Consider the following 12082-nt stretch of genomic DNA (forward strand, 5'->3'; position numbering starts at 1 on the left):
CAATTGACAAATTTTTAAAAGAAAATATTCAAGTATAGGCTGTTAAGAGTCTAGTAGTGAGTATTTTTTAGTTAATTTTAATCTTCTTTTTTTTTTTTACTTTTTTTTTTTTATTTGCTCTTCCAAAGTTATTAGAAATCTAGTTTTTAAAATTTTCTTACCTTACTAATATTTTGGTGAAAAATGCTGAAGTTTGGATATTGATTGTAGGTTATTAAGCGTCAAGGCACAGACCTATGTGTGCCAAGGCGCCTCCCAAGTGTGACAATGTACTTTCGGGTCATCCTGTGTCAAAGCGCAAGCTTGTGTGTGCTAAGGCGCTTATCACGATTAGTCGATGAAGTTGCAGGACTTTCAGCGCCAAAGCACAGACCTTTTTGCACCAAGGCGCAAACTTACTGACGTGGACAAGAATACATATTGTGTAAGATAAAAGGGATTGGAGACAGATTGTAAAAGGAGGAGGGTTTTTCGAGAGAGAATTAGGGGGCAACTCTTTGAGGGCAAGAAGACTAGACCCATACTTGGGTCTTTGGAGAGAAAGAATGGAGAAGATTCCCAGACTTATTTTCTTCTCAAGAATATGGCTAAGGGGACCTCTCCTTCTTTTCTTGTGTTTTTCATTTCTGTGGTGGATTGCTAAAGATTTTGTAGTTAGGGTTGATTTTGGGATTGTGATGTAATTAGATTCTTGACTCTAGTTTAAGCTTCTTTTGATGTTAGTTTGTAAATCCATTTTTAATGGTTGGTATGAACTAGCTAATCATGCTTTGTTTTGATGAACCTTCTTGACATTGGAAAATGGAATGAGTGGTTATGCTTCTTGATTTACTTGCCTCATCATTTAATTTTCTAGGAATAGAAATTATTGGGTGTGTGATCTTTTGGTTTCCTTGTACTCTAAAACCTTAGACTCATACATTTGGAAATAAGGAATTAATCTTTGTGTATGAGTTTAAGAGAATTTGTATACCAAGGAATTGGATATGAATTAATTTAGTGAAAACTTTTCTTAACATCTTAAGAAGAGCTTGAACTAGTAAAGGAGTTTAGTTTATCACATGAATAATGGGTGAAGTCTAATCCTAACTATCTTGTCATTGAATTTTCTCATCTTATTTTATATTTCATTGTTATTTACTTGCAAAGTGAATTAAATCAATTTATATTTAGAGTCCCTTTCAATCCTAACTGCATTCAATTAGTTCAATTTAGTGAATCAATACGTGTTTGCATCAATCTCTATGAGAATGATACTTTAATTTCATTATATTACTTGTACGATTCAGTGCACTTGCTGAAACCGTTGTCATAGGCCATGTCAATTTATTCTTAAAAAATATTATTTATTCAATTATGATCCTCGTAATCATTTTTAAGTTTCTTGGTTTGAAATGTATATCCTTTTTTGTTAGAATATTCTTGTAAAAAAGATGTTATATTTGTTTGCCATACTGTATTTGGTAAATAAGCTTCTAATAGACAAGGTTCAAATGTTTTATTGAAAAGACTTTAATAATTGAAATTTTGTAAATAGTGGAGAAAATTGTCAACGTTTAAATAATGTTAGAAAAAAGCCTAATTTCCCCCAAAAAATATTGTTCAGTCTTGTAAGGTTTTGTTGACAAAATCACATGTTAATAGGTTTATTATAAAGCAAGAATCAAAAGATATTGAGAAGAATTTACTCAGACTCAATGCTTCCGTTGATTGTGTTAGATGGTTCACCTCTCAGCAATAAAAATTGTTAAGATAAGACTTTGAAACAAAATGAATAATGAGTTTCTTGTAGGTAAATTAGTTGTTTAAGTTGAAAAAGACATTGTTAATATTTTTAGGACAAAGTTTATTATTGATAAATTTAATTCTATGAAATGTCGTTAAACTCAACTTTCATAAAATGACAATTGTAAATATATTTTTTCTGCTTTACATTTTATATAAGTATTAATCATTCTCAATCATCTAATTATAAGTTAAAGTTTAATATAGTAATTTAAAAAAATAATCTTCTTATTTAACCCCTTAAAATAATAGGTGTAGCTTCTTCCGATCAAGAAAGATCCATTCATGGAGTTGAAACTCATCATTTATCTTATTTTTGCTAATTTTAAAGAAAATAAGTTGATTGATTCAAATTGAAGATTTATTATAAAATGTTAGTGGCAAGATTTGAAATTAGGTACATGAAGATGAGTATGATCTTAATTATTATAGGATATCTTAGTTTACTCGTGCTAAAGAGGTTTTTATTGTTCTTTTGTTTGCTTGTATGTGTTTTGAACTGATTGTGACAGTATTTTCTTTACATTTCAATTCTAGTAGCATGCACTAAATAAAATTTAAAATTTATTAGTTATTTTTAAATTATTTAAAATTGGGTTGAATTTAAATTTCATTCTTGTGTACTCCAAACAAGAAAATTTAAATTGGAAAGTCAATTGCAACTCATGAGCATAATTCTGATTCCAATTCGGTGTATCCAAGCAACACCAAAATCTCTTAATTTGGATATAATTAATTTAGATGCTTAAAATGAATATAAATTTAGTTTGGCGTATTTTTGGAAATGGATTTGATTCATAAATTGACCCAATATTACATGCAAGGATCAACTTAAATTTTACTTAAAATTTTGAAACGTCAAACGTAGGATTCAATTGAATATTGAGTTATGAATTAAGTAGATTTCACTTTTACACTACGCCCGAATAAAATCTTAGAGTGGTTCCACTTGAACACAGAGAGCAGTTATAAGTGCTATAAAATCCCGCGCTATGCAACATCAAGAATTTTTGATAGCGATTATTAACCGCTCTCAAATGTATGTTTTGGAGAGTGGTTTCGCGGTTAACCGCTCTTAGAAGTTCACTAAAGAGAGCGGTTAACCGCCTAACCGCCTAACCGCTCTCCATTATTTGTCAATTTAGAGAGCGGTTATGGATGAACCGCTTTCAGAAGGTAGACTAAAGAGAGCGATTCTGGATTAACTGCTCTCTTATCTCAAACTTAAGAAAGCGGTTAAACACGAACCGCTCTCAGAAGGTAGACTAAAGAGAGCGGTTGTGGATTAACCGCTTTCTTATCTCAAACTTAAGAGAGCGGTTCGCTTTAACCGCTCTCAGAAGTACACTTAAGAGAGCGGTTCACGTTTAACTGCTCTCTTAAGTGTACTTCTGAGAGTAGTTCGCCTTTAACCGCTCTCTTAATCGTTATTCTGAGAGCGGTTATTTAATGAACCACTCTTAGAAGTTGACTTTGGAGAGCGGTTGTACACGAACCGCTCTCCAAAGTTAAGAATTTTTTTTAAATATTTTAATAAAACTGTTATAATGTCTATTTTTAGCATACCTGTAAAGCATACAGTATTCAGAACCAGTTCAATCAGAATATAAAATTCAAACAGAGCCATAGATACTAGAATTTAAAAGCTATTGCACATTATATTATTCAATTACAATGAACATGTACAAATTACAATAAGAGTTTACATTGACAGGAGAAAAATAATCTCATATTCACTTTTTGCCTAATGAGTTGAAACAAAAGTGTCTAAATATTGTAAAAAAACACTAATAATCTATTGTGCTTAATGTCTCCTTTAAATATCTATGGTACATATATGCACACCACTCTTTTTGCATTTGATGAATTTTGTTGTCAGGAAAAGTTGGCATCTGCACCTCTGGAAAATACTGAATACAAAACAATAAAAACAAAGCTTAATTAATTAAGTGAAATAATAAGCATATGGCAAACAGTTAGCATCTGTAAGATTCATACATTAACTGGGATTACAGTTTGTCCATGCTGCAAAGCATCCCCAATGAATAGACACACATAATATCCACAGTCATCATTATTTGTTTGCTTTGGACACTGTGTGGAAGATAAAAACAAATAAATCAGCATTAACTATGAATGATATATAGTGCAATTTAGACTTAGCTAAAAATTATAAACATTAAATAAGATACAGTGTTACCTGTACAGTGACCCATTTTGTTTGAGTCATCTTTGTCCTAGAGGGCTGCACTCCCTTCTCTGCTCGATACGTGACAAGAGCACTAACAATGGTGCATGAAAGAAATTAGATACATTATAACCACTTAACATTAATCATAGTTGGTTGACATAAATAAATGCTTACTTATTAAATAGGTTCTGCATTTGTGTTCTATTCTTCAGCTGCTTGTGTAGAGGGTCCAAATAATACATAGTCTCGTCAGCAGTATTGATGGCAACCAAGACCTAATGTTACCTACCATGTGTATAAATATATGTTTAAGCTTACAAGAATTAAAATTTATATGCTAAATTATAAAACATAAAGCAGAGTCTCAATCAGATTGACTTACCCAACATTATAAGGTGCAAAAATCAAGTGATCTTCACCCATATGACGCTTTAACATTTCACCTATATGTTGATGTGGGTTCAGATTGAGCGCTTCGTCCATTTCATACGGAGATATAAATGAGAATCTATTTGCCATTGTCCCATGCAAGTAAGCTTCACACAAATATCTTGTATTGCAAAAAGTACAATTGAAATGCATTAAACAATATTGAAGGTTGAATATATTGACCATGAATTCTTCAATTTGAAACTTAATTTACCGTATGTAAAGGTTAATGCTAGAGGCACTCAACCAATGTCGACGTATGACCTCTATAATGTTTTCCTTCCCCACAATATCACAAAACTCTTTACCCCAGTGCTCACTTGTCAGTTGAATTGTAGCTGTATCAATGGCTTGATCACTTCTCACAAATAGCTTCATCATATCCAAGCATGCAGCACCTTGGGCTTCTGCCAACTTTACAATCTCTGATGATACACAACCAATGCTACCTTTATTGGATGGACCAACAATGGACTCTTTTGAGTAGTCTGTCTCTTTCCCTAACCCTTTACCTAATGAAGAGGCAACCGAAAAAGAACAATATTTTTTAATTGTAACATCTAGTCTTCCAAAGTATAAGGAACTTGTATATATACATACCTTGGGTCTTAAAGTGATTAGAGACAATGGCCAAGCAACATAAGTACCAATGGCATCTCTTAAGCAAATGAGGTTTGCTTGTTCATTTGGGACAGACAGTCTAGAGTCCTCCTCATGTTGTTGCACTACCTCTATAGAAACCTTACCATACTCTGGAGGAAGAGTCATATTATGTAAGGAGTCCCCAGCCACTGTATGATATATTCTACCTCTTGCAACCAGGCAAAAAGGTGAGTTCAAGTACAACAGACAGTCATGATCACCCTACAAATGAAAGTTTGTTATATTTTGCAAAAATTAAATCAAAAGTGATAAACTAAATGATGATTTACTATAGCTTAAATACCTCTAGAATCTCAACAGATGCAATTGGTGTGCAACTGCCTCTATGGCTGGATGAAGGTGCATCTACAGGCGTTTGGGGACGAATGTCCGCCATTAGTTAGATCTGGGGAGCAATATTGAAAGGGGGTGGTATACATGGTGGTGGGGAGTGAGCAGGGTTGAACGACATCTGACCTAACATGAAGGGGAGCAGTCCCTGACTCCCTATCAACTGTGTCACTACATTGGTTAAATGCGCCACCCAATGCTTCATATTTTTTCACTCGATTGATGATGGATGTGGACATGATGCTGCTGGCCCAAATGCATCTTTTTGGGTCACCCCATAACCTACAGCCCTCACACGACCTGGATGCTTTCTTACACCAAGTGCTTGAGAGAGTATGTCATTTCAGGCTGTTGATTCAGTCTCAGCGTCTGCAGTGACCTATGAAAGGGTTTCGTACAATAAACATAACAAAATATCGTTGGTCATTAAAGGAGAATTCACCTATAAGTTTTTGTATTTGAAAGTATTAACACATTAGACCTAAGTACTTACAAATTGATGGACCATTTTTTGAACTCCTTCATCATCAATGGCACCTTGTTTGTTCACCCTAGTAGCTTTCCAGAGGACATGTCGAGGTACAGAGGTCAAATTAGACCCAAATGTAGCAATCTATGTAAAATTTCAGATTAAATGCCATTTGTTAAAGGTTTAACATAAGGTTATGAAAAAGCATGAATGGAGTACATTAGACACAAATATACATACCAAATCTTGCTCTAACTAAGCATATCCCTTAGCTGACCTCCTGTATTTGTAAGACATTCCTTTCACCCTTTTAGCATTAGCTTCACTTTCTTTCTGAAATTACGCATTCAGAAACATACCCAATCAATAACTAATTGTAAATGTGACAGTAATTTGAAGTAATAATTTGCGACAATTTACCTTAAAAGTTCCTGTGCAACTTTGGTTGACAAAGTCCATCCAGTGATCGGTAACTGTGATGAATCCCTGATACTTCTTCGGAGGATGGGGGACACAATTTCTATCTTTGTCGAAAATATATTTCCTCATCCGTGTGCAGAATGCACGAAGATCCCATCAAACTAATGAAAGAACAAAGTCTTTGTGAATAGATTCCACCTCAAAAGTTTGCTACATTTGAAACAAAAAAACATATCAGAATGTGTTCAAACCCTATCCCATGACTTGTCATTTCTGAAAGTGTGCTTGTGTGCCTCAACTTGCTCCCAAATGTGTTCTTTAACATTACTAGGGACATTTGTCCAATCATTAAAACTGATTGGCACTGTACTCCTAGTAACAAATCCAATAAAATGTGAAAATTTTGATCTATTAGGGTCAATTGGTTGACCTTTTGCATTCCAGCCAATTTATATGCAAATATAAATTATGAGACTTACAAATGTTAATATTAACATAATAGATCTTTGAATATCAATAGATTTGATTGATTGTGGCAATTTACCTGTAGCTTTTGTCCAGATTTTCTTAATTTGCTAATGGACTTCAATTTGGTAATTCCTCGACCCTTTTTCTTTTTCGCCTCCGTGGATATACGAGGGGGACTTCCATCCATGTTATCTAAAGAAGTCATCTCTGTAAGAAAAAATATAAAGGTTAACAATAATTACATTTCATTCAGGGATAAAGTGAAATCATAAAATCAAATTATATTTAATTCAAATATAAGTAATAGATGCATCTTTTTCTTTTTTTAGGAGCCTTACTAGGTTTCCTATGACCTTTTATTGAATGATATGATGGATTTAACCAAATACCCTCTTCATGATCATGTCTTGCATAAAAATCCTCGTCATCTATTAATCCTTCTATAATTGAAATGTGTTCAACACTTCTCAAATGATCGTCCTCCACATTAACTTCTTCTTCCATTAATTCTCTATCGGTGAAAGCATTTACTTTATTGGACATTAAGACAATTGACCATGACTTGTCAACCGAATCTGAGATGTAGAACACTTGTCGAGCCTGTGATGCAAGGATGAACGAATCATCTTGGTAATCGACCTTTTTAAAATCGACCCTTATAAAGGCCATATCGTCAATTCGAACACCACTGTTGTCCACCCACTTGCATCCAAACATTGCTACACGAAACTTTGTGTAATCCAACTCCCAAATGTGTTCAATGACTCCAAAGTATGACATATCCGTATATATTGGATTTCTATCCTTTGCACTGGAGATATGTAACGATTCAGCAACAAGAGTGACCCCACTATTTTGCATTGTGCTATGGTCGTCATGCTCTTTAGTCACTTTATTGGAATGAAAATTTTGGATAAATCCAACCCTCTTACAAGTGACTTTATTGAATTTTGATTTGCTTGAGGACAAGCAAAAGCTTAAGTTTGAGGTTGTGATAAATCCACATTTTATTAGATTTTTACTTATCATTTTGATGGTTCTTAATAGAAAAAGTAAACTTAGGAATTGTAAATAACATAAAAACATCATTTTGTTCAATTTATCATAGGTTTCATAATTTTTGGTTAATTTCCATTGATTTGCATAGATATAGTTTACAATTTTGATCATTTGAATAATTGTGCAGGAGGTTCTAGACTTTTTTCATGGATTTTTAGCATTTGAGAAAGTGTAAGATGAACGTGATCACTTTGAAGTCCATAGTGAACACTATAGCAAGCTAGATCCAGAAGGGCAGACCAAAGTGATCACTATGAACCCATAGTGACAACTCTAGAGAGGCCAAAAGCACTAGACTTGCGCGTGGTTACTATGGAACGAGAGTAACCACTATGGAGCGCTGCGCGTCATCACTATGAAACCATAGTAGTTACGTTGGGCGAAAAATTTCGACACTATAAATAAGATTTGAGAAATTAGGGTACGGAGTTTTTTCATAACTTTAGATTCTTTTGCCACTTTGGGTGTCACGACCCCAAGGCAGGGTCATAAACATAACCTGTTAAATCTCAGCAAAAACACAGTAAATCACCCTAATTGGATACTCATGAACAATCATCGAAAGAAATCAATATGCATTAGTTGAAAATCATCCTTAAACCATATATGTATTACAAAATATGACTTAGTTGTCACTACAAATATTGGTTATAGCAAAAGATTAATACATGAGAAAATCCTAATGTATCATAATGCCTAATCCTCCGCTTCTCCATCAGCTACTCCGGTCATCCTAGGAAGCCGAAGCCTCACCTGCCTGATCTGCTCACGTACCAAGTACGGTCATCGCAGCATAACATCACAACAACAACAATTGCAAGGGTGAGCTTACAAAAAGAAACGGCATATCAATTAAAATAATTGCAACAAATCAGCAAGAAACAGCAATTACAGCCCAGCCCAGCTCATGCTCATGCAGAAATGAGAAACAGTGTCCATCTGGCCTTTAACAGCACATTCAGCAGGTCCAGAGGAACTGTGCCGGTCTGGGAGCGACCCGTTCCGGTATCTGGAGCCAGATAGTACAGCTCAGCTTTCTAAAGCCACATGACTACCCACCTAGCATGTGACACAGCGCCTATCATGACAGCCTTATTCAGCTCTAGAATGATGCAGCAATCAGCATATTAATAATTTCAGCAAGAATCATATAACAGCTCAGCTATTTTCAGTAATTCTCAGCAAGTACAACATTATTAACTTAGCAAACAGCCCAGCAATTTACTACACGTCATATTTAGCATATTGGGTCATCCTTCCTAAGGTTTTTCATAGCATACAACCACAATACTCTATCATTCGGCTATCAAATTACTCCTCCTAGGGTTCAACAGCAAGCAACCACATCAACACAACAATTTCATTCCAAAAACGTAGCTCTAACTCTCTCTCAACACCTTTCATCACTCTCAAATCACCAAAATGACCTAGGGCAAGCTCCCCTTACCTCAATCCGGTGTTTTTCGAGGTGTTCTTGGTTATTCAAGCTTAGAATCTGCAAGTACTTCCCTACAAACGCAGCCAAGCTCAGAAAATCGAATGGGGATTGGAGAAATTCAAGAAATCCCAAAAAGGAAACCATAGAACTTACCCAAAATGGCTCCAATCACTCTTCTAGGCCTAGAATCGCACAAGAGGTTAGGGTTTTCTAGTGATTTGGGGAGGAAATCAACCAAAAAGGCGAAGGGAAGAAGAGAGGGGTCGAGGGTTTTGAAAATACCCTCGCGCAGCTCTCCAAGAACCCTTAAATACAGTCTGAAACGCGACGCTCTCGCTACAGCGACAAACCTCACTGCAGCGACACGCCCTCTCGCCACAGCGAAAACTTAGAAGAAACTGCACTCTGGTTTTCTGCAGAATCTCGCTACAGCGAGACCCTTTCGCTACAGCGAGACTGCACCCAGAAATGCAGCCCAGATTGTCGCTCTCTCGCTACGGCTAGACTTCTCTCGCTACAGCTAGAATCCCCTCGTTGCAGCGAGAAAGCCCTGCACCAGAACTTATGCTATTCATCTCATCTCAACCTCAGCTACTAACCAATATATATATTCATACATATATCCACATCAGCTCAACACATAGCACATTCAGTTACAATTCAACAATCAATGCAATAAGACAAGATAAACACATTCATTCATGGCAAGCATTACACTCAAGTCTTATCATTCTTAATACATACAACCCAAGGCATTACATTGGGGATACTTGGAGAGCCTAGGTGGGCCTTAGGTGATAGCCAAGGGTTCAACATAGGGTTTGAATTCCATTTCTTCTTCACTTTTCTTTGATTTTCATCTTGATGTTATTGATTTCTCTTTATTTTCATCTTGTAATGGTAAGACCCATTCTCATGGACGGCTAAATTTTCTTGTAATCCCTAGTGAGTTCATATGGATTCTTGAATTCCTAGGTTTTGAATGTTAATATAATTTCTTTCCTTTCATGAATTGCTTCTTCCTAATCTCTTGAATTGAATTAATGGTTGAATGAGGGGAACATTGCTTAATTAACCCTAATTCCTTTTAATGATATTCTAAACTTGAATTGCTTAATTCTAGGTTTATTTCTAGGGTTGCGTAATCTTGGGATGAGAGATTGGAGTCCATTGAATTGCTTAATTCGTATGGAAATATAAGGTTGATTTTTGCTTGTTAAATAAACCTAATTCTGGGAGGAGGGGAAGAGTATTAAATCTTAAGAGGAATAAGGATAGAGTCTACAGGAATGAACTAGGGGTTACCACTTTTTATTGATTGAACTTTATAATTTTGTTTCTTGCTTTTTACATTGATCTTGAAATCACAAAATCCCCGTTGTTTACTTGCTTTCTGAATACACTGCACACCATATGTTTGATATTTGATTACTCGTCTAATGATTCATGGGAGACGACCTAGGTTAGCACCCTAGTATTACATTAATTTCTGTTTATATTTTGGTGAGAATTTGCGACAAATCTTTCGTTCATCAAATTGGCACCGTTGCCGGGGAATCATTGGTGCTTGATTAGATATTAAACATGTTATGTGTTTTGTTTTGTTTTTATGTTCTGCATGTTAGTGTGTTTGTTTTGTTTTGATTTTTTGCATTGTGGTAGGATAAACATAATTTTTAATTTGTAGTTTCTTTATCATTCGAATTTTATTGCATAATTTTTGTTCTTCACTCTTTCACAAACTTGCATCTGTGTTGCATACATTCTCCATAATTCTCTGCATTTTTCACTTTTGCATTTAGTAATTTCTGCATTTTGTTCTGGTTTTCATTTTTCTGCACTTTGCATTTTTGTCTGCATTTTGCTTCTACATAATTTTTCTGTTAATTTTCTACATTTATGCATTCTGCACTTTTTCTGCATTTTATTTTGCTCTTGTTCTGTTTAACTCTGCTACATAATTTTCTATTTTCTGCTCTGTTTTTGTTCTATTTTTCTGCATTCTGTTGCATAGTTTCCTGCAATTCTACATTCTGCACTCTGCATTTTGCTTAATTCTACATGTATTTTTCTGCACAATTTTATCAAGTTCTGCAACATTTTCTGTATTTTTTTTTCTGCCTCCATTTGCTGCATATTATTTCTACATAATTTTGCAGGTTTTTAGCTAGACTCTTTTCATTTTAATTTAGATATTATGGGTGAGAAAACATTGAGAGAACTTGCTTCACCTGATGTATCTATGCAAACATTATGCATTCAATATCCTAATATAGATACACCTTGTATGCTTAAGTCTGGATTGATTCATTTGTTGCCCAAGTTTCATGGTCTTGCAGGTGAGGATCCATTTAAACACCTCAAAGAATTCCACATTGTGTGTACCACCATGGGCCAACTGGAGTTCCTGTGAATCATATAAAGCTGAAAGCATTCCCATTCTCATTACAAGACACAGCCAAGGATTGATTCTACTATTTACCACCTAGATCAGTCACTAGCTGGGATGGTCTAGGAAGGATGTTTTTGGAAAAATATTTCCCTATATCTAGAGTTACTTTAATCAGAAAAGAAATTTGTGGTATAAGGCAAATGGACAAAGAGAGTTTGTATGAGTATTGGGAAAGATTCAAGAGGCTTTGTGCAAGTTGTCCACATCATCAAATTAATGAGCACCTTCTTATCCAATACTTCTATGAAGGTCTTATATCTATGGATAGACAGATGATTGATGCAGCCAGTGGAGGAGCCTTGATAGATAAAACTCCTATTACAGCAAGACAATTAATTGAAAATATGGCTTCTAATAATCAGCAGTTTAGTGGCAAAA

The 12082-nt window shown here is 34.9% G+C and overlaps 1 protein-coding gene across 1 annotated transcript; it reads right to left on the bottom strand.

The window, feature by feature from the left end:
* Nucleotides 1–3342: 3342 nt before the first annotated feature.
* LOC113866046 lies at nucleotides 3343–5444 on the bottom strand. The gene is made up of 7 exons (XM_027500935.1): nucleotides 5352–5444; nucleotides 5053–5269; nucleotides 4620–4917; nucleotides 4359–4526; nucleotides 3986–4067; nucleotides 3784–3879; nucleotides 3343–3351 (listed from the first exon to the last, which is right to left on the bottom strand). Exons 1-7 carry the CDS (start codon nucleotides 5442–5444, stop codon nucleotides 3343–3345), a joined length of 963 nt encoding a protein of 320 aa, XP_027356736.1.
* Between the last annotated feature and the right edge of the window lie 6638 nt (nucleotides 5445–12082).

The sequence above is a fragment of the Abrus precatorius genome, unplaced genomic scaffold (assembly GCF_003935025.1).
Source record: "Abrus precatorius isolate BTA unplaced genomic scaffold, Abrus_2018 Scaffold4, whole genome shotgun sequence".
NCBI classification, from domain to species: domain Eukaryota; kingdom Viridiplantae; phylum Streptophyta; class Magnoliopsida; order Fabales; family Fabaceae; genus Abrus; species Abrus precatorius.

Excerpts from the sequence above, each read along its gene's own strand:
- LOC113866046 (XM_027500935.1), bottom strand. The coding sequence starts at position 5,444 with ATGGCGGACATTCGTCCCCAAACGCCTGTAGATGCACCTTCATCCAGC. Across the intron at positions 4,527-4,619 it reads AGCATTAACCTTTACATACG|ATATTTGTGTGAAGCTTACT; the intron begins GTAAATTAAGTT and ends TTGCAATACAAG. Across the intron at positions 4,068-4,358 it reads TTTGCACCTTATAATGTTGG|TGCTCTTGTCACGTATCGAG; the intron begins GTAAGTCAATCT and ends CACCATTGTTAG.